The 27,781-nt window shown below is 45.7% G+C and overlaps 1 protein-coding gene across 4 annotated transcripts in view; it reads left to right on the top strand.

Annotated features, from left to right (window-relative positions):
* Positions 1–26,886, top strand: part of NFRKB (nuclear factor related to kappaB binding protein) — a gene marked incomplete at both ends in the record, with an annotated part of 34,995 nt that extends 8,109 nt beyond the window's left edge. The window contains 22 exons of one of the 4 annotated variants that reach the window (XM_080719473.1): positions 463–637; positions 1,165–1,302; positions 1,991–2,064; positions 3,070–3,154; positions 3,737–3,917; positions 4,105–4,213; positions 4,439–4,565; positions 4,796–4,861; positions 10,195–10,274; positions 10,385–10,428; positions 12,098–12,158; positions 12,560–12,734; positions 14,194–14,300; positions 15,239–15,362; positions 15,578–15,657; positions 15,819–16,039; positions 16,334–16,604; positions 17,655–17,867; positions 19,986–20,747; positions 24,914–25,020; positions 26,512–26,647; positions 26,761–26,886. In XM_080719473.1, the coding sequence (XP_080575599.1) occupies positions 463–637; positions 1,165–1,302; positions 1,991–2,064; positions 3,070–3,154; positions 3,737–3,917; positions 4,105–4,213; positions 4,439–4,565; positions 4,796–4,861; positions 10,195–10,274; positions 10,385–10,428; positions 12,098–12,158; positions 12,560–12,734; positions 14,194–14,300; positions 15,239–15,362; positions 15,578–15,657; positions 15,819–16,039; positions 16,334–16,604; positions 17,655–17,867; positions 19,986–20,747; positions 24,914–25,020; positions 26,512–26,647; positions 26,761–26,886 (3,462 nt within the window). The remainder of the gene's footprint in view (positions 1–462; positions 638–1,164; positions 1,303–1,990; positions 2,065–3,069; positions 3,155–3,736; positions 3,918–4,104; positions 4,214–4,438; positions 4,566–4,795; positions 4,862–10,194; positions 10,275–10,384; positions 10,429–12,097; positions 12,159–12,559; positions 12,735–14,193; positions 14,301–15,238; positions 15,363–15,577; positions 15,658–15,818; positions 16,040–16,333; positions 16,605–17,654; positions 17,868–19,985; positions 20,748–24,913; positions 25,021–26,511; positions 26,648–26,760) is intronic. The other 3 variants (XM_080719472.1, XM_080719471.1, XM_080719470.1) reach the window with 3 other exon arrangements.
* Between the last annotated feature and the right edge of the window lie 895 nt (positions 26,887–27,781).

Below are 27,781 nucleotides of genomic sequence, written 5' to 3'. Positions count from 1 at the left end.
ATTTTTTGCAGAACTGGGGATGGAACCCAGGAACATTCTACCTCTAAACTACACCCCCAGCCCTATTTTTTATTATTATTTTTTGTGGTACTGGTGGAATTCATGTCTTATATATCTTATAAACATAGCCTGAAGGTAATTTACACACTATTTTTGATGTGCTTATATTTTGACTTCACTCTGTTTTGTGAGGTTAGGTATGGAATTTTCCATTTAGTGTATCATGTTGGTACTTACAAAATTGTAGATTTTGGAGCATTTCAGATTTTTAGATTAGGGATGTCCAGCCTTAATATAGGCTCTTTTTATTGAGATGTATTTACATATGTACATCCTTGTGACCTGGAAGGGAGGGAGTTAAGCTTGTCTAAAAGTGAAGAAAGTAAAATGTAGACTTACAGGGCTACTTGTTTCAGGGAAGGATGTGATGACTACAAGTACCCCCATCTGCTCTCCTCCTAGGATCTCCTGGAGATGGCCCGAAGGAGTGGCCCAGCCCTTCCTTTCCGGCAGAAGCGCCCTTCACCGTCCCGCAGCCCTGAGGAGCGGGAGTGGCGCACGCAGCAGCGATACCTGAAGGTCTTGAGGGAAGTGAAGGAGGAATGTGGCGACACGGCCCTGTCCTCTGATGAAGAGGGTGAGTGTCCTTGGGCACTTGGAGTAGCTGGGGTATTGGAGCCAGTGGCAGCCATTTATCTCTCCAGTAAAGAAGCCCTCCAAGTTGTGCTGGCTGGGGATGGGTGGGGTGGACCCTGGGACTCAGAAGCCCCTGGTCTTGGAGTCAGTGAGACATTGCTGTGAGGTGGGAGGGTCTGTGCCCTTTTTACCCATGCCCATGGCACTTGAGTTGGATGAGAACCACTTGACGCATCCCCACAGGGCAGGGTCTCTCCACAGTAGGCCTTCGGGTGCCATTGTGCCACTTGAGAGAACTGCTTTTCCCCTTACAGGAGAGTAGTAGTGACTGTTGGCCTGCTGCAATGCGACCCCATCACTCTGTTGAAGTCTCTCTTCCTGCAAGAGCCGTTTAAATGACCTAACTGTGCTCCAGCTCATCTGGGGAAGGGTCAGAAAGGAATGTGGAACCCTGGCCTCCATGTTGTTGGCTTAGCCTTGTTGAACCCAAATGGCCACTTACCCAATCTCCCTTATTGGAGTCCACAGCCACGTTGGATTTACAAGAAAAATTTTCTTTTGAAGATCTCAGCTCATGGCTTCCGAGCTCTCCAGCGCGTTCTCCTAGCCCTGCGGTGCCCCTGAGGGTGGTGCCCACGCTTTCCACCACGGATATGAAAACCACAGGTGAGAATGGGCTGATGCCACTGCCGTCCTGGAAGATCACAGTGTAGAAATGAAGGAGGTAGCAGGGCTCCTTAGAGTAAGTGGTTGAGGGAGGCCTTTTTTTTTTTTTTTTTAATCTGCTTTTTTATGTCTAGAGATAGGCTTTTGTTTTGTTTTGTTTTGTTTAAAAAATTGTCCTTGTAGCCGGGCATGTATCCCTGCGCTTGGGAAGCTGAGACAGGAGGATTGCACAGGCTTGAAGCCAGCCTCAGCTGGCTTAAGAGACCCTGTTTCCAAATAAAATATAAAATAGGCCTGGGAGTGTAGCCCGGAGGTAGAAGGCCCCTGAGTTCCATCCCCAGTACCACCAAAAAAACATTAAAATAAAAATTGTCCTTGGGTTGATCAGCTGGTATTTGGAGTTAAAGAAGGTGGGATCTTGAAATAGTAGTACTAGGGAAAAATTTAGTAATAGCGGGGTTTTATGTCAGCTAAGTAACTGAAGTCATTTATTGGCCAGTTTATAGAAAAGTAAAAGTGCTGATCCTGTGACTGTGTGATGATTTTTGGTACTTGTAGTACACAGGAGTCAGAAGAGAAACTTGGGGGATATCTTACTTTTGACTGTCACTAGAGACCAGGAAGCTTTAAATGTTAGCATCATTGTAGTGAATGACCTAGTCTATGTGGTTGGTTCATTTTCCCTCAGATAAAATAGAACTAGGGGACAGTGACCTGAAGATAATGTTAAAGAAGCACCATGAAAAGCGGAAACATCAACCAGTAAGAATGGGCTGGGAGTGGCTGGTTGTGGTTTTCAGTGGAATGTCTTTAGCATGGCTGTCCTGAGAACGAGGCCAGTAATCGCCTCCACCACATTAGCATTGTGAGTGGACGGAGCAACCAGAGCGGCTGGTTGGCATAAAAAATGTGAGACAACAACTATGCTTTGGCTTTATAAGGCAGACTTCAGTCCTCACTGCGACACTGTTTGGTGTAGGAATGAATCGCTGTGTCCCTCAGCAGTGCTCAGCAACGTTACAGAGCTTGTCTTGGCCCTGTAGTCAGTAACTGTCAGAGCCGATCCAAGCCCTGCATGCTTTCTGCTCTTTACTATTTCCATGCCACTCAACTAAATCGAAGGCCACTAGCCAGAGTACAGTGGAAGAGAAACAGGCCAACCTGAGTCAGAGCCATCAAGGAGAAAAGCACCACATTGGAAGAACTAAGTTCATTGTGTGTTTTCCACTTACCACAATATCAAGCAGATCACAAGCAGATCTTGAACTTCTCTGAGCCCTTTTTTTTTATACTTTGTAACATAATAATGTTGGTAAGTTTGCTTGAAGAGCTCATGAGGTAAAGAATACAGAAGAACTTTATGAGCTTTAAATGCTATACAACAGAAAGGTTAAAACTGGGATCTCCTATGCACTGTTATGAAGAACAGTAGTTTTTATGTCTGTGTACACACACACAGACACAGTGTCCATGCACACACACACACACACACAGAGCTATGTCACCAGTCACCAGCCCTTTTTATTTTTTGTTTCGAGGCAGGATCTTGCTGACTTGCTGAGGTTGGCCTTGAACTTGCTGTCTAAGTCACCGGGATTATAGGCATGTACCATTACACCCAGCAGTCTTGTATATTTTCAATTCATCATGATTTCTTCGGGTATACTTGACATCTGACTGTATCTGTTAAGTAAATTGGCATAGTTACCATGAGTGTTTGTTTCCTTTTTGGGCCTCCATAACCAAATCTCTGCATATCACATTTAGGATCACCCGGACCTTTTGACAGGGGACCTGACCCTCAGTGACATCATGACTCGAGTAAATGCCGGCAGGAAGGGCTCACTAGCAGGTAAAGGACTGTGGGTCCCCTCCAGATAGCCTCTGCCTGAATGGTGTTAAATTGTATTGTCTGTGGTAGATAGAAATGAAACTGTACCTTCTTTCATGCTCATTACCTTCATTTTGTTACTGCCTTTATGAATTTAAAATGGGTTCACAAGATCAATAGATGTTAAAATTAAGCTGCAAATCACCCATTGACTTTTTCTTTTTCTTTCTTTTTTTTTTTTTTTTTTTTTTTGCATGGTACTAAGGAGTGAACCAGGGGCATTTTACCTACAAGCTACATTGATGCCCAGCCCTATTTTTTATTCTTTATTTTGAAACAGGATCTCATTAAGTTACAGAGGGCCTCACTAAGTAGCTGAGGCTGTTTGTGAACCTGTGGTCCTCCTGTTTTAGCCTCCCAAGTACTGGGATTACAAGTGTGTGCCACCACACCCGGTGGCTTTTTTTTTTTTAAGTTGAAATACTTTATTACTGAGACTTTTCTGTCTTTGGTGATTCTTGGGAAATTAATATGCAGAAAATACCCTTCTCTCTTCTTTTGTAAAATGGCAGTTCTGTGACTTTTGTTGCTTTTTCTTCTCAGCTTTATATGACTTGGCTGTCCTTAAAAAAAAGGTAAAGGAAAAAGAGGAAAAAAAGAAGAAGAAAATAAAGCTGATCAAGTCAGAGACAGAGGACCTGGCTGAGACCCTAAGCAATGCCGAAGGGGTCCCACCTCTCTCACAGGCCCCGTCTCCTCTTACCATACCTGCTATCAAGGAAGAGTAAGTGAGCAGTAGAGAGTACACGCAGCTCAGGCTCGGCGGGGAAGCTGAGGGTGTCTCCAGTACCTTGGGACTTGTGTGAGTCGACTGTGAATGTTGGACCTACAAGCCCTGAGCCCTGGAGAATCTGAACCAGTATTGAATGTTCTTGGTCTTTTGGGTTCTTATGTTTTTTCTCCCTCATCAGACCTCTGGAAGACCTCAAGCCTTGCCTTGGAATCAATGAGATATCTTCCAGTTTCTTCTCTCTTCTATTAGAGATCTTGCTGCTGGAAAATCAGGCTAGCCTTCCTATGGTAAGAGTTTTGGAAAAGTCAGATGTACATTAGAGTTTTGAAATTGTTGAAACTTTTTATGTTCCTTACTTTGTGGAGCAGAGGTATGGTGGGTTCCTCTTAAAGATCTGCAGCCAGTTTTTCTGGGACTTGGGCAGCTTGGACAGATGTACCCAGTTTGCTCAGTACATCCCAGATTGCTGACGTAGAAGTGAGCCCTCACTGGGTTTCTCCTCTCCCCCTCAGCTGGAGGAGCGAGTTCTGGATTGGCAGTCATCTCCAGCCAGCTCCCTCAACAGCTGGTTCTCAGCAGCCCCCAACTGGGCGGAGTTGGTGTTGCCTGCCCTGCAGTATCTTTCAGGAGAAAGCCGAGGTAATGCACCTTTGTGTGTGTGTGTGTGGGGGGGAGGGGGTGTACTGTATTTCTTCCTTTGTCTAAATCTTAAAATAAGCAGCTACTGTGCTCATTGGGTGCGTTGTGCTTTATCTCCTGCCACACTGGGACACGCTCAGAGGCTCTCTCTGAGCTCAGAGGTGCAGGCTGTTTGTTCTGTGTTTAGCACTCTCTGACCATGTGGCTTGTTCATACAATCTATTTTGTAGCTGTTCCTTCCAGTTTCTCTCCATTTGTTGAATTCAAAGAGAAAACCCAGCAGTGGAAATTGCTTGGTAAGTAATTCTTATCACCTGCCCCTCTCATTCCCTCTCACAAGTTACTTCAGTCTTCCAGTCAGAACATGGGCAAAACAGGTAATGTCAGACCTTTTGTGGCTCTGTGAAGGAACTCTTGTTGTTACTAGGAATTGAACCCAGGGGTATCCTACCTTCAAGCTATACCCTCTCTCCTCCCTTCCTTCCTTTCCTTCCTTCCTTCCTTCCTTTTTTCTTGTGCTGGGGATTGAACCCAGGGGCATTCTACCTCTGAGCTACATCCCCAGCCCATTTTATCCTATTTATTTTGAAACAGGGTCTCACTAAGTTTCAGATGGCTTCACTAGGTAGCCAAGCTGGCCCCAAATCTGCAATCCTCCTGGGACGTAGGAGTGTTGGGATTACAAGTTTGTGCCATGATGCCTGGTTGCTCTCTTCTTACTTTTATTTTGACATAGAGCCTTGTTAACCTTGGGATTGCCCTCTAACTTGCACTTCTCTTGTCTCTGCCTCTTGAATACTGAGATTACAAGCATGTGCCACCACGCCCAACCTCCCTTGTACTCTTAAAGTGTGGATTTTATCACAACCCCAATTGGACCTTGGCTCACCAAGGCTGAAGTGGGATGGTCCTTTTACTATGATATGGTTTGGTGATGGCTGCATTGAGGTCTGCAGAGACATTTTTTAATAGCATCAGCATTTATGTTGATAATGCTAATGATTTGGGATTAATTCATAATAGAGTTTTCTTTTTTTTTTTTGTGGTACTGGGGGTGGAACCTAGAGGCCCTTCTACCTCTGGGCTATACTCCCAGACCTATTTTATATTTTATTTGGAAACAGGGTCTCACTAAGTTGCCAAGAGCCTCACTAAGGCTGGCTTTGAACCTGTGCAATCCTCCTGCCTCAGCCTCCCAAGCGCTGGGATTACAAACGTGCGCCACCGCACCCGGCTCTAGAGTTTTCTTTTAATACTAAAAATGAGCTTTGCTCTTGAGGATATTGTGTAGTGAGCTGTATGACTGGCCCAAATAAGCTTTTAAGAAAAAAGATCCTTGTTTTTGTTTTGTTTGCTAAAGTCCTGCTTAGTGTGTCAGTTGCCATAACATGCTCCTGAAGAAGCCCGGTGGCTGTTACCTCATGATGGTGATAATTGGGTAACTCAACATTGTTTTTCTTCTGAAATTCTCAAGTGTAGAACCCGTGGGTACAGGCCCAACTGTATATAGTTGCTTAAGGAGAGAGAGGATTTAGAGGGCTGAGGACTAAGCCTTGGGAAAACTCCTCACTTGGCAGCTAGTACAGCACATGTGGAGAGGAGGTGGCGCCAGAGATGGGAGGAGACCCTGCAGGTTGACTCAGAGTAGAAGGGCTGGGGAGTTGAGAGAGATTGCTGGCCTCTATTGTTCTGGTAAGAGTGACTCCTTGCAGTGATGGGGACTGAGGGCTGTGGGCCAGAGGTGGCTCACAATGCCAGCAGGCACAGTGGCTATCCTGCTGGATTTCTTACAGGATAGGTAGTAAGTATGCATACTGTGTGCTAGCTGCTTTTGTTGCTACCACACAGCTCTGTCCTTAGAATGCAGAACAGCCAGAGAGAAGATAAAATGAACAGGGAACAGGTAGGGTATATTTTATAAAACTTGACAAGAGCAGGTGACTGGTTTCCTGCCCCTTGATGTATGCCATAGAACTCTGTATAGTGAATCTAAAATCTAAATAGCTTTGTGTGTGTATGTGTGTGTGTGTGTGTGGGGGGGTACTGGGGGTGGAACCCGGGAATATTCTACCTCTGAGCTACACCCCCAGCCCTATTTTTTAGTCTTAATTTTGAAACAGAGTCTCACTGAGTTGCGAAGGGCCCCATAAGTAGCTGAGGTTGTCCACAAACCTCGATCCTCCAGTCTCTGCCTCCTGAATGCTGGGATTACAAGCGTGTACCACCATGCCCGGCTCTAAATAGCTCTTTCTAGAAATTGGGGAGGGAATAGAAGAGGGGACTTATGGCCAAGAGAGGAGTTTTTTTTTTTTTAAGTGGGAGAAAACTTAGATGGGTATTAAGTGTTGATGGGAAGGAAACTATGGAGAGAAGGAGAGGTCTGCAGAGACATTTTTTAATAGCATCAGCATTTATGTTGATAATGCTAATGATTTGGGATTAATTCATAATAGAGTTTTCTTTTTTTTGTGGTACTGGGGGTGGAACCTAGAGGCCCTTCTACCTCTGGGCTATACTCCCAAACCTATTTTATACTTTATTTGGAGACAGGGTCTCACTAAGTTGCTGAGAGCCTCACTCAGTAGCTGAGGCTGGCTTTGAACCTGTGAATCCTCCTGCCTCAGCCTCCCGAGCATGGGGTTACAAGCATGCGCCACCATGCCCGGCTCTTGAACCCACATTCCTCCTATCAGCTTCCCAAGTTCTGAGATTACAGGTGCGCAACCATGTCCAGCATTATTTGGCACTCTGGCTGTTCATGCAGCCCTCAGCTGCTTGATTTGAAGCATGCAGAATGTGGATAGTTACAGAATTTGAGTTTTAGTAAGAGGAAATGTTTCAAAGATCAAAGGGCAGAGGTGAAAGCATTACTTTGTTGAGAAGCATGTTATTCAAATGGTGGGATTGGAATCTGCTGAATTAGGAGAAAAGAGGGATGGGTGGGGGCTAATGGGAGCTGAGAAATAGAGGTGTCAGTGGACCAGCTGTTCTGCTGGGTCAAAGCAAAGCTTTGATGGTAGTCAGTACGCAAGGAGAAGTTCAAGTGATTGTGGCCAGAAAGCAGAATGTAGGTTTATTTTTATTTTATTTTATTTTATTTTATTTTATTTTATTTTATTTTATTTTATTTTGATGGCACTAGGGGTAGGACCCAGGGGCTTTCTACCTCTGGGCTATACTCCCAGACCTATTTTATATTTTATTTGGAAACAAGGTCTCACTAAGTTGCTGAGAGCCTCACTAAGTAGCTGAGGCTGGCTTCGAACCTGTGCAATCCTCCTGTCTCAGCCTCCCAAGCGCTGGGATTACAAGTGTGCGCCACCACGCCTGGCCTAGAATGTAAGTTTTTAACCATGGCCGCGTGCTAGTTCATCAAGGAACTTTTTAAAAACACTGATGCCTGGGCAGGGGTTTGGGCTAATTGCTTGGGATGGGGTCTGAGCCTTGGTATTTTCAGAAGTTCCCTGTCTGTCTGAAGGGCAGCCAGGGTTGAGAAATATAGCCTAGGATTTTGAAGATAGGCCAGTTTTGGGTAATGGCAGAGTGCAGTTGTGCTGTAAGAGTGAGTGCTGGGCTGGAGTAGAGGGAAGGCGTGACTGGGGCCATCATTGAGGTTAGGCTATTGGATGGGCTGTCCATGTGGATATGGGGTGATGGGAAAAGTGGAGTCACGAGGGAAGATGAGCCCTGTGAGGAGTGATTGGGTACGTTAACCGTAGGAGCAGAGAGCAGTAGCATGCCTTTTTCTTTTCTTTGGTGGCACTAGAAATTGAATCCAGAGGCACTCTGTCTTTGAGCTGCACACCTAGCCCCTTTAAATTTTTATTTTGTTTGTTTTGAAACTGGATCTCACTAGGTTGATGAGTCTTCCTTCTTTTCTGAGGTTGGTCTTGAACTGGCAACCTCAGCCTACTAGAATTACAGTTATGCACCACCAACCTGTCTTGCACTGTTGTGATGGGTGATGAGTGATGTCGAGTATAGAAATGAGAAATGTCTGTTGAGGTCTTTTGTTGTTTTGTGTGTGGGGGAGTACTGGAACTGAATCCAGTCACATTCTACCTCTGACCTATACCACAAGCCCCATTTTACCATTTTATTTTATTTTATTTTTATTTTTATTTTTTTGTGGTACTGGGGACTGAACCCAAAGACATTCTACTCTTAAGCTACACCTTCCAGCCTGATAATATTTCTTATTTGAAAACAAGGTCTTGCTAGGTTGCTGAAAGCTTCACCAAGTTGCTGAGGCTATTTTGAAACCCGTGATCTTCCTGTCTCCACCTCCCAAGTACTGGGATTACAGGTATGTGCCACCGCACCTGGCTCTTATTTATTTTGAAACAGTGTCTCACTAAGTTGTGGAGGGCCTCAGGAGTTGCTGAGGCTGGCCACAAACCTGTGATCCTCCGGTCTCAGCCTCCCAGGTACTGGGATTACAAGGGTAATCCCAGCTAATTAGCCAGGTAAAGCCTGGCTAATTTCATTCTTTTAATGTGATCTCCAGTTTCCTCAACACAATTATTTACATAACCTCTTTCTCATTGTATGTATTTGACCTCCTAAAAAATGAATTCACAGTGTATGTGTGGGTTTGTTTCTTGACTCTGTATTTGGAACAGGCTTTTGTTTTTATTTTTATTTTTCTAGAATAATTGGGAGAAATGTCTGGGACCAGCTATGGGGTAAAGGAGGAATTTACTTCTTCCTCCTGATCCTGTGGATGTAGCTAAGAGAGTGAACTGACTCAGTGTCTGCAGGGCTGGGATCAAGGGAGGGCAGATCTCACGTCAAACAGGAGTAGAGGGCGTGTTGGGAGAAGACTAGGCTATAGGGGAATTGCTGGTTGTGCAGTAGCGTTTCTAGAAGGCACAGAGACAGGTAGAAGAGTAGTCTGGGAATAAGAACTTGGGTTCCTGTGGGGGTGGCATTGGTGGTATCCTGTGTTGACTAGTGAAGACAAGGATGAGTGTCCCGAGGAGCGCGTTCTCAATGGCCTCTTTGGGAAATGTAGCTCTTGAGCTGACCTAGGATATGCTGATACCATGGTAACTTCTAACCTGGGCAAGAGATTTAGTTACCATGTGTGCCAAGAGCCACGGCTGGAGTCTGAACAGAGTGGCATGTGAGGAGGGCATGGAGTGTTTTTCTCTTTCTAGGCAGGTGAGGGGGAGTTGAGTTTTTTTGCCTAGGGGATGACTTGCTGCTTCTTGCCAGCATGTGGAATACCTCTGTGCCCCACTTCTCTCATCCTTGGTGTGTGTTGCCCTGACAGCCTTTGTACACCTGCCACTTTTAGAAGTGGTTTCATTTAATAGGTGTTCTGTCCTCGCTTGACTAAACTCCAGGAGGGCAGAGACTGTGTTCCCTAAATGACCACAGCTGCTTCACATGCAGCAACAGGCACACAGTGGCTGCTCAGCAGACTAGTGAAAGAATGGTCTGCAGAGGCGGCGACGTCAGCGGAGGTCCAAGGGTGAGCGGAGGGGCTTTGTATATGCAAAGGGCCCTTGCCCTCCTGATTGCAGTCTCTCCTGGCATAGATAGCAGATGAAGAGAAAGTGTGGTTCTGAGTAACAATGTAGATCTTTTTTTTTGTCCCTCCCCCCGCCCCCCCCCCCCTTTACAGGTCAGTCCCAAGATAATGAAAAAGAATTAGCTGCACTCTTCCAGCTATGGCTAGAGACCAAAGATCAGGCCTTCTGTAAGGTATGGTGTTCTAAAATATCAACTCTTTGCTTGCTGGGTTTCCAGAGCTCTCAAATTATCAAAAATTCTTTAGTCTGTTCATCTATTAATATGATATTTTTCTCCAACAGGAAAATGAAGACAGCTCAGATGGCACGACACCTGTCCCTCGAGTGTGAGTATAATACTCTAGTGATGGGTAGTCTCTCATGAAATTGCCGTGTTATATCTTAGTTGTAAGAGCTATATTTGAGGTCCTAGGAATCCACTGATTTTTACCTGTCTCAGCATACCTGCAGAGGGCAGTATATACTCACCAGTAGGAATGGCTCCCTTGGAAGGCATTCTTGACTGGGAGGGTTGGGGAAGGGGTTTGTGCAATAGAGTCTGTGAGAGGACCTGCTGTACCTTGTAGGTAGGCGCTCCTTGGGATTTCTTCTAGAATGATCATCGAATCCTACTTCGTCATTTCTATTATAAAGAAATTAGATTATGAGGTACCATGACTTGCTGGAGGTTAGGAATCGGACTCTCACTTGAATTTATAGCCCTTAACTTCTAGTCTTGACCTCTTTTTATCATAGTGTTTCATGTTGCACTTTTTTGTCTGGTGTGGTTTGGCAGTTAGATTTTTAAAAATTTTAAGTTTTTTACTTTTTTTGCAGTCCTGGGTATTGAATCTAGGGGCATTCTACCTCCGAGCTATACCCCAAGCCCTGTTTGTTTGTTTGTTTGTTTGTTTGTTTGTTTGTTTAGGAAAGGGTCTCACTAAGTTGCAGAGTGTCTCACTAAGTAGCTGAGGCTGGCTGTGAACTTGCAATCTTCCTGTCTTCGCCTCCCAGTGTTTAAATTTTTATGTACTGGGGATTGAACCCAGGGGCACTTTATCTCTGCTCTAGTATCCTCAGCCCCATTTTATTTTTTATTTTGAAACAGTTTTAGTAGGTTGCTGAGGCTACTCTCAAGCTGTGATCTTCCTGTCTCATCCTCCCAAGTACTGGGATTACAGTTGTGTACCACTATGCCTGGCTTGCATTTAGATTTTTTTTATTATTTTGCAGTACCAAGGATTGAACTCAGGTCCTTATGGATGCTAGGCACGCTTATTATTGAGCCTTGCTCCCAGCCTCCACAATCAGATTATTAAACTCCAGCAGAGGTCCAAGCTAAATGTGTCATATGTGTGGGCTCACATAATAGGGGTGTGGAACTCAAGTTCTATGTAGTTTCTTTGGGAAGCAGGAAAAAACAACCATATCATCTAACACACTCACTGTCCTTACTTTTCTAAGGCTGAATATGTTGTTATGCTCAGGTTGAGCCTGGCAGCAGAACTCAAAACAGTAGGTAAAAACATCAGCCTCTTTTCCATATCCCCAATGCTTTCTTAAATTTGTAAGAATCAAGTCATTTTGGAATTGCTAATAGGAGTTATACAATAGGAGCTAGAAAGGGGATTTTTGCAGGAGTCATGTACTTCTGAGGGATCTAGGCATGGTAGCACATGCCTATAATCTCAGAACTTGGGTGTCTGAGATGGGAGGATTACAGGTTTGAAGCCAGCCAGTCCCTGGCTGAAGGTTTGAAGCCAACCTAGACCCTGTTCCCAAATAAAATATAAAAGTGGTCTGAGGATGTTTGGAGGTAGAATTCTAGCCCCTGGGTTCAATCCCTTCACGCAACACACACACACACACACACACACACACACACACACACACACACCCTGAGGGGACATTTTTTCATATTGCAAAAGAGAATGGTACCAGGTGCTTAAGGAGGGCAATGAGTCTGTGACCCACCTGCTTGTGCTCAGAGTTGAGACAAAATTCTTTATGTTCCAGAAGAACTGACTATGTGGTGCGGCCCAGCACAGGGGAGGAAAAACGGGTGTTTCAGGAGCAGGTAAGAAATACCTAGAAGCCACCACCTCTGCCTCCCTGAGGGTGGTGCCCAGAGAAGCACTGACCCACCTCTCCTTGAGCGCACCTCCTCAGAGGAAATGCAACCTTTACCTGAGGTACCCTGTTGGCTGGTGTTTACTTTCTAGGGAAGAATGATGTGAGGAAAGCTGATGATTACTGATTTCATCAACAAAATAGCAAAGTGTGGTTTACTTTCTTGTCCTTTGCTGAATGATGAGCTCGGAGGACTGTCCTTTTCTCACTGTGGTTGGCTCATCTCCCTACCGGAATTACCTGTCTCCTCCTTATCTTAATCTCTCAATGCGGCTCCCTGATGGTCAAGGCAGTCTAGAGAGAACCCCACTGACTGACTCAGGAGCCTTCCTCCTTTTCTCTGGGTAGGAGCGGTACAGATACAGCCAACCCCATAAGGCATTCACCTTCCGCATGCACGGCTTTGAGTCTGTGGTGGGGCCAGTGAAGGGCGTATTTGACAAGGAGACCTCGCTCAACAAGGCTCGAGAACACTCCCTGCTGCGCTCTGACCGGCCTGCCTATGTCACCATCCTGTCTCTTGGTATGTGGTGTATACTCATTAGCAGGGCTTTGTTTTTTCACCCTGAAGCTTATTTATTTTTTAACCTCAAGTGAGCTCTGTCTTTTCTGCCTCTCTGTTATCAACCCTCTCCCCACACACAGCTCCCTCTTCCACCCATAGGTGGCTTTGGGGGTCAGGCATTTGAAACTTTGTAGTTTGAGAGATGAAGGAGGTATTCTGCCTTGAGAGATCAGTGCCATGAAACAGTATTTTTTTCTGAAGTCACACTGTATTTATGTTCATTCATGAGTTGCTCACAGGCCAGCTCAGTAAGTCAAGTAATGAAATTTGCTTTCTTAAAAAAACTTTTGTAATTAGATATGGTGGTACTCACCTATAATCCCAGTACTAGGGAGACTGAGACAGGAGGATCACAGGTTCCGAGGACAGCCTCAGCAAGTAGTGATACTAATCATCAACCTAGCAAGACACTGTCAAGTAAGAAATCACATTGGGGGTGTAGGTCAGAGGCAGGATGTTTCTGGGTTCAGTCTCCAGTACCAAACAAAATTTTTTTTTGTACCATGTGGACCCCTTCTCAGAATGATGTTAATTTTTTATTTTATTTATTTTTGGTGATACTGGGAGGGGTGCATTCTACCTCTGAGTTACATCATCCCCAGCCTTTTTTTTCCCCCTAGTACTGGGGATTGAACCCAGGGGTATTCCACCTCTGAGCTATACCCCAGCCATTTTTTTTTTTTTTTTTTTTTTTGTATTCTTTACTTTGAAACAGGGTCTCACTAAGTAGCTGAGGCTGGCCACAAACCCACAATCCTCCTGTCCCAGCCTCCCAAGCACTGGGATTACAAGCATGAGCTACCATGCCCGGCTCTCCAGCCCAATTTTTATTTTTTGTTTTGAAACAAATTTTTCTAGGTTGCTAACAGTCTCACTGTTTGCTGAGGCTGTCCTTGAACCTGTGATTCTTCTGTCTCAGCTTCCTAAGTACAGGGAATACAGGTGTGCACCAACATGCTTAGGAGAATGATACTAATTCTTAATATATAAAGTAAAGTCTTTAGGGTTAACAGAAGAAGCTACTCATGTTGAAGAAGCTATCAACACTTGTAAAACATGGAAGTATTTTTTTTCTGTTACAGAACTGCCAATATTTGGTCTCTGAGCTTTGTTCATAATTGAAGGAAATAATAAATTTCAGTGAAAGGCAATTTTCTTATCTGAGTTTGTAGACTCACTGAGTTCCTAGGTATCAGTGAACCTTCATTTCCACTTGTAAATGTGAAAATATGTAGGAAACACCAGTGGCAACGCTGCCAGCCGCCAGGGGGCGGTGTGCACCTGATGCAGAGTCAAGCTGCTTGAGAGGCACTGACCCCAGGGAGGGCACCCAGCAGAGCAGGTCAGGAATGACGTTGCTCCTCAGCAGAGCCCTGCTTGACTCCTGCCTGGGCTTTTGGTTTTCTGATACCATCAGTTCGGGATGCTGCAGCTCGGCTGCCTAATGGAGAAGGCACACGTGCAGAGATCTGTGAACTGCTCAAGGACTCCCAATTTCTTGCACCAGATGTCACTAGCACTCAGGTAAGTTGGAGAAACAGCCTTGTCTACTTTCTTAACAGAATAGATCTAAGAAGGCGTATTAAGCCAGGTGCAGTGGTACATGCCTGTAATCCTAGTACTTGGGAAGCTGAGACAGGAGGATCATAGGTATGAGGCCGCCTCAGCCACTTAGCAAGACCCTGTTTCAATATTTAAGAAAAGGAGGAGTTGGGGATGTAGCTCTGATGTAGAGTACTCCATGGATTCAACCTCCAGTAATAGGAAGGAAAGGAGGGAGAGAAAAGGAAGGAAATCACTTTTCAGTTTTTTTCACATTGGAAATGTAAGCACTCTACCACTGAACCACACTCTCCAGTTCCTAACATAAATTAAAACTGAAATGAGGAAAACCAGGCTCAGTGGGCCATACTTATAATTGCAACTAATAGAGAGTCTGAGGTGGGAGGATTGTGAATTCAAGGCCGTTCTGGGCAGCCTACTGAGAGCCTGTCCCAAAACAAACCCATATTTGAATGAAGAAGGGGAAAAAAGATATTTTGGAAAACGCAGAGTGAGGACCAAAAGCCCTTGTGGCCAGTGAAACACATTTTGATCTCCTGTGCTGGGAGTTGAACCCTGGGCCCGAGGGTGCTAGACAGGCGCTGTGCTGCTGAGTTTACATCCCTAGCTAGTGATGCAGTCAGGCGGTATGCTTTACTTGTGCTTATTGTAAAGGAAAAGCTGCTACAGTCACGAGCTCACAGCATCCTTACAGTGAAAACATCACTGGGAATGTTACAGCATTTTTTTCCTTCTCCCAAGTGACTTGGTGAGGCATCGGGAAGACACAGTTGGGCTGAGCGATCATCTGTTCATCAGCTGTGAATCATAGCTTGTGATAGTGATTTTTCTCTAGATTCCAGGTAACTTCTGTTGTCTGGGTCTGACTGGGCCCTTCCTTCCCTTTGCTCTGTTTTTAGGTGAACACAGTAGTGAGTGGTGCCCTGGATCGGCTACATTATGAGAAAGACCCTTGTGTAAAATATGATATTGGACGAAAGCTGTGGATCTACCTACATCGTGACCGAAGCGAGGAAGAGTTTGGTGCGTGAGGCCTGGGCCACATGCTCTACTACACCAAGGATGCTTCTAGTTTTATGTCCCAAGTTGTATTTTTCTTGTCATTGGCATTCAGGCAGAACAGAATTATGTAGGCAGGATACAGTCACCAGGGAGGCCTTGGCGTTTAGTAAGCTCCCCCAACCCCCTTAGTATGCTAAAGTCCAACTCTTGCTGAAGCCTACCACTCTTATTTACAGAGCGAATACACCAAGCACAAGCAGCTGCAGCAAAAGCCAGAAAAGCCCTTCAGCAAAAACCCAAGCCCCCATCCAAGGTGGTAAGTGCCTCATGAGGGCGTCTTCCTTGGGGACCTTGGGGGGGAGGAGCTGGGCATAGTGCCGGGCCTTCACCTGACTGTCAGGAGCCCCAGGGCCTGTGCCTTCCTCTGTGGCACCATCCTGACACCTGTAGTGAATTCCCCTTTTTCTTCCTTTCTAGAAATCCAATAGCAAGGAGAGCTCCCTGAAGGTCCTCAGCAGTGGCCCTTCGGAGCAGAGCCAGATGAGCCTCAGTGACTCCAGTATGCCCCCCACCCCGGTCACGCCTGTAACCCCCACCACGCCTGCGTTGCCTACCACTCCCATTTCCCCTCCACCTGTGTCCTCAGTGAACAAAAGTGGCCCTTCCACTGTCTCAGAACCAGCTAAGACTAGCTCAGGGTAAGTGCCTCCATTTCTTTTCTAGCTTTTCCTCGCCAAAATCCATTTATGTGTGTCCTGTGTTTGTTTGTTTCGGTGGGGGGAGGGCAGCTGGAGGATGAACCCAGAGTGCTTTACCTCTGATTTACATCCCAACCCTTTTTAAAAATTTTACTTTGAGATAGGCCTGGCTAAGTTGCCCAAGCAGGCCTTGAACTTGTGATCTTCCAGCCTCAGCCACCCAGGTAGCTGGGATTACAAGTGTGCACCACCATGCTGGCTGGCCTAAATATTTTTTGTTTTTCTGATTCATAGGGTTCTTCTGGTGTCCTCACCAACAATGCCACAGCTAGGAACGATGCTTTCTCCAGCTTCCAGCCAGACTCCTCCCAGCTCACAGGCTACTGCCCGGGTTGTGAACCACTCAGGCTCCACTGGACTGCCCCAGGTGCGGGTGGTTGCCCAGTCCAGCCTTTCTGCTGTCCCCCAGCAGTCAGCAGGGCCAGCACAGACACTGCCACCGATGTCAGCAGGACCACAGATCCGGGTGCCAGCCACTGCCACACAAACCAAAGTAGTGCCCCAGGTAAACAGTGAAGCTGCAGGTCTTTGGGAAAGAGGGGTGCTGACTGCAAGGAAGGCTGATGAGTCAGAAGAAAGAGCCTGCAGAAGGACAGGTCATAGATTGTTGCTATTATATATTTACTCATTTAAAGTTCAAAGCTGCCGGGCGTAGTGGCGCACACTTGTAATCCCAGTACTTGGGAAGCTGAGACAGGAGGATCACACAGGTTCGAAGCCAGCCTCAACTACTTAGTGAGGCTCTCAGCAACTCATTGAGACTCTATTTTCAAATAAATATAAAATAGGTCGGGGTATAGCCCAGTAGTAGAAGGCCCCTGGGTTCTATCCCCAGTATTACCAAAATAATAATAATAATAATAATAATAATAATAATAATAATAATAATAAAGTTTAAAGATTTTTTTTGCAGTATTGGGAATTGAACCCAGGGCATTCTACCTCTAAGCTACATTCCTAGCCCTATTTTTTTATTCTTTATTTTGAAACAGGGTCTTACTAAAATGTAGAGGCTTCACTAAGTAACTGAGGCTGGCCTTGAACCTGTGATCCTCCTGTTTCAGCTTCTCAAGTATTGGGATTATAAGCATGTTAGAAATCAGACCTTCAGTGTTTAGTGTTTAGTAATTTGCCCAGGATATGAACATTAGGATCCTGGTAGAGGTAGGATATAAATCTAGATTTCCTGACTCTGAATCCTAGACTTCTTCATTGTGCCTAAGCCATGTGTCTTAGCTATACCATGGTTTTGCTGTTTGATTTTAGGGACGATCCTTATTCTCTTTGCTTCAGTTTATTTTATTGTATTCAAAGTGAGTAGAATGTATTTGTTCTTAGTGTGTAGTAATAAAATGGGATATTCAGTGTGAAGATACTCTGAAAATAAAGATGTTCTAGGCAAGTATAAGAAAATGACAGGGTCCATTTCAGAGAATGATGAGCCTTAAGCCCTGTGCAGGTAGCAGTACTTTCAGGTAAACCTTTGGGTGGTAACCAGTTTGAGGAGACCCATCGCATGGTCTTACTGAGCTCTCAACCTCATACCTTGCACTAGGCAGTTATGGCCACGGTTCCAGTCAAGACACAGACTGCGGCGGCCACTGTGCAGCGGCCTGGCCCCGGGCAGACAGGGCTTACAGTGACGAGTCTTCCTGCGGCAGCCAGTCCTGTGAGTAAGCCAGCCACGAGTTCTCCTGGGAGCTCGGCTCCAAGTGCCTCTACAACTGCCGTCATTCAAAATGTCACAGGACAGAACATCATCAAGCAGGTAGGCGGAACTCTGCAGGCAGGTTGACTCTTGTCCTCAAGCGAAGGACCACTGGGATGGGAGGTTCCCGAACAGACTGTGTGCCTTTGGAAGAAAGACCTGTCATCTTTGGCCCCTAGTGTATAGGTACTTCAGATGTGAGTTCCCACCCAAGGCCTTGCAACCTTTATGGTTACCAAAAATCTCTTCTTTTTCTTTCGATGTAATTCAGCTTTCAGTATTTGAATTTCTGCTTTTAGAGTAGACTCTCCATGAATTCCTGTGGTCATATTTTAATTTGCTTTTTAGTTTACGAAAGGTAGAATCTATATGTAATTTCTTGGTTGTGAATATAGAAGGATAATCATTTCACTTCAAAGAACCTTGAGACAGGTTAGCAACTGAAAGGGGTGCATCCTCTGCGCCCGCACTGCACTGTCTCAGCAGTGTGGGGTAGCCACTTCCAAAATCCCCATCTTATAGAGGAAGCTGAAGTAACCTTTTCATTCAGCAGTTGTCTGTTGTGTGAGGTGGGCGCTGTGCTAAGGATTGGTGATATAGTGACCTATTAAACAAACTAAACTCCTGCGTTCGTGGAACTCAAGATTCTAATAGGGCTAGGAGACCAGTAACTAATTCAGTGTTACACAGTAGGAAAAGCTGTGAGGGTCAGTAGACAGAGAAGAGGTGGAGAATGGTAGTGTGCTATTTTAGCTAGGACAATGGAAGATGGCCTCTCTGAGGTGACATTTGAGAAAGATTAATGTGCCATGATTATGGTGGTCACTGGGAGGTAAAGCAGTCTGGGCCTGGGTATGGAAAGTGAAGGAGTTTTGTGCCAAGAATATATTTGAAGAACAATAAGGAAACTTTTCTGGCTCGAGCTTATTAGTGAGCAAGCCTTTGTATTGGAAGATGAGGGTGGGAGAAGTAGCCATTGATTAGATTATGTTGGGCTTGAGTTTTAGATTAAACACAATAGGAAACTGCTGGTAGACTGTGGGCCAGGGTAATTTGATGGGTTTCCCCTGGCTGTGTTGGGTCCAGTGAACTTGGAGAACAAGAACGGGGGCAGTTGTGGCAGCCCAAGTGGGGTAACTTGGAGATGGCGAGAAGTTGCGAGTCTAGGGCCACTGGGTTTACTGGTGGCTTTAGTATGAGGCTGAGAAATGGGGGAGAATGACCTTGTGGGCTTTGGCTAGAGGGACTGGGGAGGGGGTGGCATTATTTACCCTGGTGGAAGAAAATTGAGGCGTGGGGACAGATGGATAGAGAAATGTGCTTAGGTGGGAGGAAGCAATACCTCTGTCAGGATGGCGAAGGTATGCGCGTCTATTGAGACATAACTGGGTCCGGGGGACTGGGGCTTTTTGAGAATGGGTTCAAAAGAATGTAAGATAGGGAAGTAGAAACAATGAGTGTAGGAGTACAGGTAATTTTTAGAGGAATTTTGCTTCTGAAGAGTTCAGAGAACCAGGCTAAAGTGGAATGTGTCACAGGAGCCAGTTGGCCTTCTGTGGAGTTGCCACGTGCACCCAGGGAGCCTGGCTACGCGCGTGTGCTTCAGCCCCCTTGCTGCTGTCCAAGTGGAGGTGGCTCAGCTATAAGTAGACACAGTGTTTGAGACAGATGGGGAAATATGAATATATACCAGTGGCAATTATGTTGGGTAGTGATGATAGCACTGAGATTATTATTATGTATATTTTTTTAGTTCAGAAAGTTTTTTTCTAGGTTGGAGATGTCTACTTCGGTTTGATCAGTAACACGGTCACTTGTGAATTTACTATAAACTATTCTAATTTCTGGGGCTGGTGGTATAGACACAGCTCAGTGGTGAGGTCCTCAGTTTAAACTCCAGCATCTCCCCCTCCCAATGAAATTCCACTTCTCTCTTCCCTTCTTCCCCAAAGCAGGGAAGGATAGATAAAACAAAAGTGACTCCATTTATTTTTGAAGCTGGGTAAAGAGTGGTGTGGGTATGGTATTATATTCTTCTTTACTTTTGTGTATATTTCAAAATATAAAGTTAAAAATATATGAAACATACTTTCATGAAATGGAAGTTTTCCTGATTCTTCTGGGCGACCAGCTTAGCACCGTGAATCCCTTCATCAGTGCTGCGTCTCTCCCATCCAGGTGGCCATCACCGGACAGCTTGGTGTGAAGGCCCAGACAGGCAACAGCATTCCACTCACAGCCACAAACTTCCGTATCCAGGGCAAGGACGTGCTGCGACTGCCACCTTCTTCCATCACCACAGATGCCAAGGGCCAGACAGTTCTGAGAATCACTCCAGACATGATGGCCACATTGGCCAAATCCCAGGTCACCACAGTCAAGCTGACCCAGGATCTCTTTGGGACAGGAAGTGGTACTGCAGGCAAAGGCATCTCCGCTACCTTACATGTCACTTCCAATCCAGTTCATGCCGCTGACAGTCCTGCCAAGGCCAGTTCAGCCAACACCCCTTCGTCTGCAGGTGCCACTGTGGTCAAAGTGACTCCTGACCTCAAGCCAACTGAGGCCTCCAGCTCTGCTTTTCGCTTGATGCCAGCTCTTGGTGTGAGTGTGGCAGATCAGAAGGGGAAAAACACTGTGGCCTCTTCGGAAGCAAAACCAGCTGCCACCATCCGCATCGTACAGGGACTGGGAGTGATGCCTCCCAAAGCAGGCCAGACCATCACTGTGGCCGCCCATGCCAAGCAAGGGGCCTCAGTAGCCAGTGGGTCAGGAACTGTTCATTCATCAGCAGTATCTTTGCCCAGTATGAACGCTGCTGTGTCCAAGACTGTGGCTGTGGCTTCTGGGGCCGCAAGCACGCCCATCAGCATCGGGACAGGAGCTCCCACTGTGCGGCAGGTCCCTGTCAGCACCACGGTTGTGTCCACGTCCCAGACTGTGAGTAACATCTGTGGTAAAGAGTAGGCCCCTGCTGAGGAAACTTCTTCAGGTTATTTACCTCCCTCTCCTGCAGGAGACGCCCTAAAAACTAGGAAACTTCTTCATAGGAGTGGAAGTCCTGACCAAACAGATTTATTTACTAATAGACTTTTTTTGTTTTCTTTTGAAACACAGTTTACAAACGTGTAGTATGGTCGAGTGTGGTGGTGCACGCTTGTAATCCCCACGCTTGGGAGGCTGAGACAGGAGGACCGCACAGGTTCAAAGCCAGCCTCAGCTACTTAGTGAGGCTCTCAGCAACTTAGTGAGACCCTGTTTTTTCAAATAAAGCATAAAATAGGTCTAGAAGTATATCCTGTAGGTAGAAATACCCTGTGTTCTACCACTAGTAACACACACACACACAATTGTAGTATGTGCATATATTCTTGTAAAATATTACATTCTTATAAAATATTACATTCTTTTAATTAAAGAACAGTGCCAATAATACAGAGTAAAATATTTCTTTTACACTCCTCCAGTTCTTTCTTCATGAGAATTGATTATTGTACATGTATACATTAGTTAAGGAAAAACACACAAAAAAGCAAACCTAAGAGAGCCTTTATATATCATTCTGTGATTTGCCGTTTTTTGTTTTGTTTTGTTAAATGTCACATTCAGCGCAGCTCTGGCTCCCTGCAGTTAAAAGTTTCAGGGATCATCCTAAGCCCTACGTGGGTGCCAATTGTGTCCTTTTACATCCATAGGATTCTTTTAAAGAAACTTTCCACTCTTCTCATAGCCACAGTGAAAGCTTTTGTACATGTATTCGAACATGGATTTCTGAAGCAGAGAGTGCGAGGAGGAGCCATCAAGGTGCACATAATGGAAACCTTTGCACTCCAGTTGTGTCTCAGAAAGGCCCCTGGAGGTCGTGTTCCCATCAGCACGTCTTCCCTTCCCCCGACCCCAGTCAGTACCCTTGGTTCAAGCCAAGAGTCTTTTTAACTTGTGCTCCTGTCCTACTCATGGAAAGGGAGTTCTTTTTCAGCTTTTTTTCCTGGTCACTGAGTGAGATTGGCACTTGCTCTCTAGTGGTGAATAACACGTGTCCAGTTTTGAGGGGGGAGGACTTTTCATTTGATCTGATGTGGCCTTTAAGTCTTTTTTTTGTTTGTTTGTTTGGTTTTTTTTTTTGTGTGTGTGTGGTGTTCAGGGCCTTGTACATGCTAAGTAAACCTCTACCACTGAGCTATACCCCCAACCCTGGCCCTTTGTGTATCTGTTTATTTTTTTATTATTTTGTGGTATGGAGATTGAACCCAGAGGCATTCTACTCCCTAGCTACACCTCCAGCCCTTTTTAATTATTTGTTTGTTTTGAACCTGGGTCTCGCTGAGTTACTAAAATGTCACTTAAATTGCTGAGGCTGGTCTTGAACAAACTCCTGTCTCAGAATACTGTGATTAAAGGTGTGTGCCACCACACCTGATCATCCCTGGCCCTGTTTATCTTTTCACGTACAGACAATATTTTCTTCTAGTCTGTCATTTTTCTTGTACTTGGAACCTTCTGCTCAACAGATCTTTATAGTTTCATTTGATTAGATCTATCAGTATTCTATGGCCTCTGGGTTTTGTGCCAGTGCTTCCCTTTTTCCAGGATATAGAGGTACTAACTCTTATTCTCATACAATTTTGAGTTTTTAAACGTATAACTGATAGTCCATTTGAAACAGTTCTGAGTAGCATGAGGTAGGGAATCTCATATTTTTGAATTATTGAAAGTCAATTTGAAATGATTCAGTTATAAACCAGATTTTCATAGAGACTTAGGTATGTTTTTCCGTGTGTACATGTGCTTTCTTTAGCTGCAGAATAAGGACACTGTTCTGGTGAAGTGTGTAATGGAGAATATAAAACATGGCTTCACTTGTGTGTGTGGGGGTAATTGGAGATTGGTTCTAGAGGCATTCTACCTTTGAGCTACACCCCTAGCCTGATTTTATTTCTTATTTGGAAACAGGGTCTCCTTAGCTTGATGAGAGTCTCACTATTTGCTGAGGCTGCCCTTGAACCTGTAACCCTCCTGTCTCAGCCTCCCACGTACTGGGATTACACAGTGCGCCACTATGCCCTGCTACGGCTTCACTTTTCTAAGCAAGCTTCTCAGGAAAAGCTCAGTAATTTCAGATAAAAGCCAGGGTGGTGAAGGAAGGACATACATATCACTAAAACAAAGAAGCCAAGTAGAAACACAAAATAATTTCTTAGGTTTCCATATCACAGAAGGCGAAATGAGGAAGCAAGGAAACCTCACTTACCTTACCTACCCCCCTACCTTCTGGAGTCTTTCATACCCAGGAAGATCCTACCCAGGATCATCTCCCTGTTATACTCAGTCTAGGTAAAGTCACCGGAGAGTATTTGGTGGGGCGGGAAGCAGTGAATGGTGCTTTTTCTTTAATCAGCTGGTTAGAATAGTTTTAGTCACTGAACTGGTGGTCTAAGTGTTTTTAAAAATAACCCATCAGTAAATCCATTTGGAGCCACCATCTCAAGGTATTGTGCCTGTTGACATCTTTAGTTACTCTTTAACAGGCTGCAAATCTTGAGTAACCTGTGGATGTTGGCATGGAGCCTGCAGCGCAGTGCAGTGGGGTGCCTGGCCTCTTTAGAATTAACCTGTGCGGTGAGCCCTTAGAAACACCTGTGTTTTGCCGGGTGTGGGGGCGTGCACGCTTGTAATCCCAGCATTTGGGAGGCTGAGACGGGAGGATCGCAGTGTGTGGCCATTCTCAGATACTTAGGCCCTTTGCAACTCAGTGAGACCCTGTTTCAAAATAAAGAATAAAAAATAGGACTGGGGGGTGTATCTTGAAGGTAGGAAGCCCCTGGGTTCCATTCCCAGTACCGGGGGAAAAAAAAAAAAAATCTGTGTCCTTTTTTCCCCTCATACTGAGGATTGAACTCAGACTACCAGTGTGCTAAATCTCCAGCCCTTTTTATTGTTATTTTAGACAGGATCTCATTAAGTTGCCCATGCTGGCTTCAAACTTGTGATCAACCGCCTCAGCCTCTGGGCCCCTTTTGAATTATTTTTTAAATCAGATTGAATTTGCATGAGATTTTACTGCATGTAAGTTGTATTACTAAACTAGAGGTGTAGTCAGTGGTATAGCACTTGCCTTGAGCATGGCTCCCCCCCCCACCCCATATTAACCAAGCATAGAAACCAAACAGCTTGAGAACAGATGGCGAAGTAACCCTCATACTTTCCAGAAGCCCGTAAGAAGCTTGGCTTTTCCCTTTTTTTTTTTTTTTTAAGGTTCTTGGTACTTATTATCTGAGCAGTTGGGCTTGGTTGAGTGTATGTTCCGTGTCCCCTAACTAACCTCTCTTATCTTGGAGAATCTGTACCGTAGAATGTGACTCATTCTCATCCGCATGCCTGGCTGTTTGTTCCCCTGATCGCCTGATCCCCAGAGAGCTTGCATCCAGTGATGGGGTAGCGGTGCACTTTTTCTATTAACTTTTTTTGTGTGTGTGGTACTGAGGGTGGAACCCAGGAACATTTTTCCACTGATCTACATTTCTTTCCCTGGTTATTTTTATTTGAAACAGGGTCTTACTGAGAGTCTCACTCCATTGCTGAGGCTGTCCTTGAATCTGCGATCCTCCAGGCTCAGCCTCCCAAGTACTGGGTCGCAGCCATGTGTCACCACACGCCTGTCTGTCAGCTCTTGAGCTTCTCTGTCCTTCCTCACGTTTGTTTCACCACACAGCTGCTGTGTGTCCAGCACTGTCATGTGATTGCAGATACCAGACGAGAAAGACTCTCCCGCCAAGGGGCCTAGATAGGACACTGCATAAGTGAACACATGCTTGCCTTCCTATTCAAGTTCAGGTTTTATCCTGAGGAGAGCAGATCTGTAAGGCTGCTGTTCTTTAGGAAGTGTGGACGAGGGTGATACTACCAGTGTCTGAGCCATTTTATATTAGGTCTACCTGGGCCAAACCCCAGGAATTTGGGAGCATTGGGGGTGGGGGCTGGAAGCATCTGTAGTGCTTGCTCCATACTTGTCGACCCTGTGGGTAATGTTTGCTGTTTTTTTTTTTTTTTTTTTTTCTTTCTTCTTACCTCCTGTCCCACAAAAGCCGATTGCTTTATCTCTGCAGGGGAAGCTGCCTACTCGGATCACAGTCCCACTCTCTGTGATTAGCCAGCCAATGAAGGGCAAGAGTGTGGTCACAGCCCCCATCATCAAAGGCAACCTGGGAGCCAAGTGAGTGCTGTTTGGGGTGAATTTGGGTGGAGGTGGAGGGAGGATGTAAGTCTCAGTCATTGTCACAGAAAGAATGGGAGGGTGCCTGGTGTTTCTGAGGCCTCCCTCTGATGTCTCTCATAATGCGCATCGATAATCTTTATTGACCACCTAGTACTGTGGTTAAAGCAAATATCTGTGCTGTCTCCAAGCTTATATTCTAGAGCAGGAGGGGAATAATAATAAAGTAATATGTTGAGTGGTAGGAAAGCAAGGAAGGGGGCCTGAGGTGAGTGTGAGGAACCACCTCCCTTTGACCTTTGGCTCTGAACCCAGGACAGTTGAGAGGGTGGCTCAAACCTGGGATCCTCCCAAGTACTGGGATTATAGGCGTTCACTGCCAGGCCCAACTGTGTGTGTGTGTGTGTGTGTGTGTGTGTGTGGTACTGGGGATGGAACCCAGGGGCTTTCTACCTCCGGGCCATACTCCCAGACCTATTTTATATTTTATTTGGGAACAGGGTCTGACTAAGTTGCCGAGAGCCTCACTTAAGTAGCTAAGGCTGGCTCCGGACCTGTGCGATCCTCCTGTCTCAGCCTCCCAAGCGTGGGGATTACAAGTTTGCCGCGCCACACCTGGCTTTTGTTTTTTATTTTAAGAAATGAGGTCTTGCTAGGTTGCTCAGCCTGGCCCTTGAACTCCTGGATTCAAGCTATCCTCCTGCCTCAGTTTCCCAACTAACTGGGACTTCAGGCATGTGTTACCATGTCTGGCTTGGGAGGGCTTTGTTTTGTCTTTTTTTTTTTTGGTGGTGGTACTGGGGTGGAACCCAGGGACTTTCTACCTCTGGGCTATACTCTCAGACCTATTTTATATTTTATTTGGAAACAGGGTCTCACTAAGTTTCTGAAAGCCTCACTAAGTAGCTGAGGCTGGCTTCAAACCTGCGCGATCCTCCTGTCTCAGCCTCCCAAGTGCGGGGATTATTTTTTTGCTAGGACCACACACCCTTCTGGGTTCTTGTGTTCGTCCCACTGCTCAGGGTGTAGAGCTTAGCCATTTTTATCTGGAGTACCAAGGCTTTCTATGCTCACTCTTTCCTAGCCATGGGAAGTACAAAAACTGGGAAGAAGGGAGGCTCAGTAGCTAGTGTTCTTTTGAACCCAGAAAGCTTGAAAAAAAAATTTTTTTTTTGTGGTACTAGGGATTAAATCTAGAGGCGTTTCTACCTTTGAGCCACATCCCGTGCCATTTTATTTCTTATTTGGAAACAAGATCTTACTAGGTTAATGAGAGTCTTACTACTTGCTGAGGTTGCCTTGAACTTACAATCCTCCTGTTTTAGCCTCCCAAGTACTGGAATTCTAGGCATGCGCCACCATGCCTGGCTAAAGCTTGAAGTTTAAGTGGTATCAGAGCTCCCAGTTCTTTAGGGCAGGCCCTAAATCTAGGCCAAAGATACTACTCCGTAGTTAGGTTAGACCTTCCTTACACATGTGTTTCCTCCACAGCCTGAGCGGCTTGGGCCGCAATATCATCCTCACCACCATGCCAGCAGGTACGAAGCTCATTGCTGGCAATAAGCCTGTTAGTTTCCTCACTGCCCAGCAGTTGCAGCAGCTTCAGCAGCAAGGCCAGGCCACACAGGTAAGGTCCAGGGCAGAGTCCTGGCCACATCCGACCCGTCTGTTTCCCTTGCTGTTCTTGAGGCATGTGCCTACTCAAAGTCCGCTGACCAGGCCTTTTTTCTTTGCAAACAGGTGCGCATCCAGACTGTCCCCGCATCCCATCTCCAGCAGGGCACCGCTTCTGGTTCCTCCAAAGCAGTCTCCACTGTTGTCGTGACCACAGCTCCATCTCCTAAACAGGCGCCTGAGCAGCAGTGACTGACAGAGTAGCTTCCATACAGACCATACCTGGTCTGCCCTGGCTGCAAGGAAGGGAAAGGGCGGTTGCATCCTTCCACTGAGCTGCTGTGTTGCAGGCAGGCCAGTGGAGGATGAGGGCAATGGTGGCCTTGAGTCTGCTGCCACACTGCACAGTGGAGCCCTGAGAAAAGGTCACTCCAGGTTCCCAGTCTGCTCTGTACCAATCCTGGAGATGATTCTGTTGAAGTCGTGGGAGGTCACGGTTCTGTCGTACAAGCCAAAGTTCTCTCCTAAGAGTAGGACGTCTGGGAAGGCTTATCAGGACCGAGTGGGCAGGCAGTGAGGAAGCCTTGTTCTATGTGAGGCTTAAATTTTTTAGCTTCTGGTCTTTTCTGTGACTTGTGGTCTGGATATGAGTTTTGTGTCCTGAAAATTTTGTGTAACTTATTTTTTTAAAGAACCTATTATATGTCTTTATCAAATAGAATCCTGGGCTTTAGTTCTCTTCCCCAAACCTATTCTGCCTAGTTCTTTTGACTGAAATGAAAGAATAGCGAGAATAGTAGCAAGTGGTGGCTGACTTGATGACTACATAGAGATACTGTAAAACGGGAAGAAACATAGGAAATGAGGTAGTGTGGATTCCCTGAAATGGGACCGGTCTGGCACTGCCTCTTAGGGGTAGGTGTCGAGGTCCTGATGGGCTTCGTGCCTTCCCTGCCGTGTCGTCCTTAGCAAGCCTGTTCACGTGGACCTCCAGAGCCCGTGGACGGGAGGGAGCACCAGCACAGGTGCTGCTTTTGCAGCACAAATTTTGCTGCACTTCAGATTGTGCGTTCTGTTTTGCTCTAGGGCTGGAGTCAAACACCAGACCCTTGTGGCTAGACATCATTTTTTTCTAAGTAGTTTTATT

This window comes from Muscardinus avellanarius, assembly GCF_963383645.1.
Source record: "Muscardinus avellanarius genome assembly, chromosome: 1".
Classification (NCBI taxonomy): domain Eukaryota; kingdom Metazoa; phylum Chordata; class Mammalia; order Rodentia; family Gliridae; genus Muscardinus; species Muscardinus avellanarius.
This window is presented reverse-complemented; position numbering and strand designations above follow the sequence as displayed.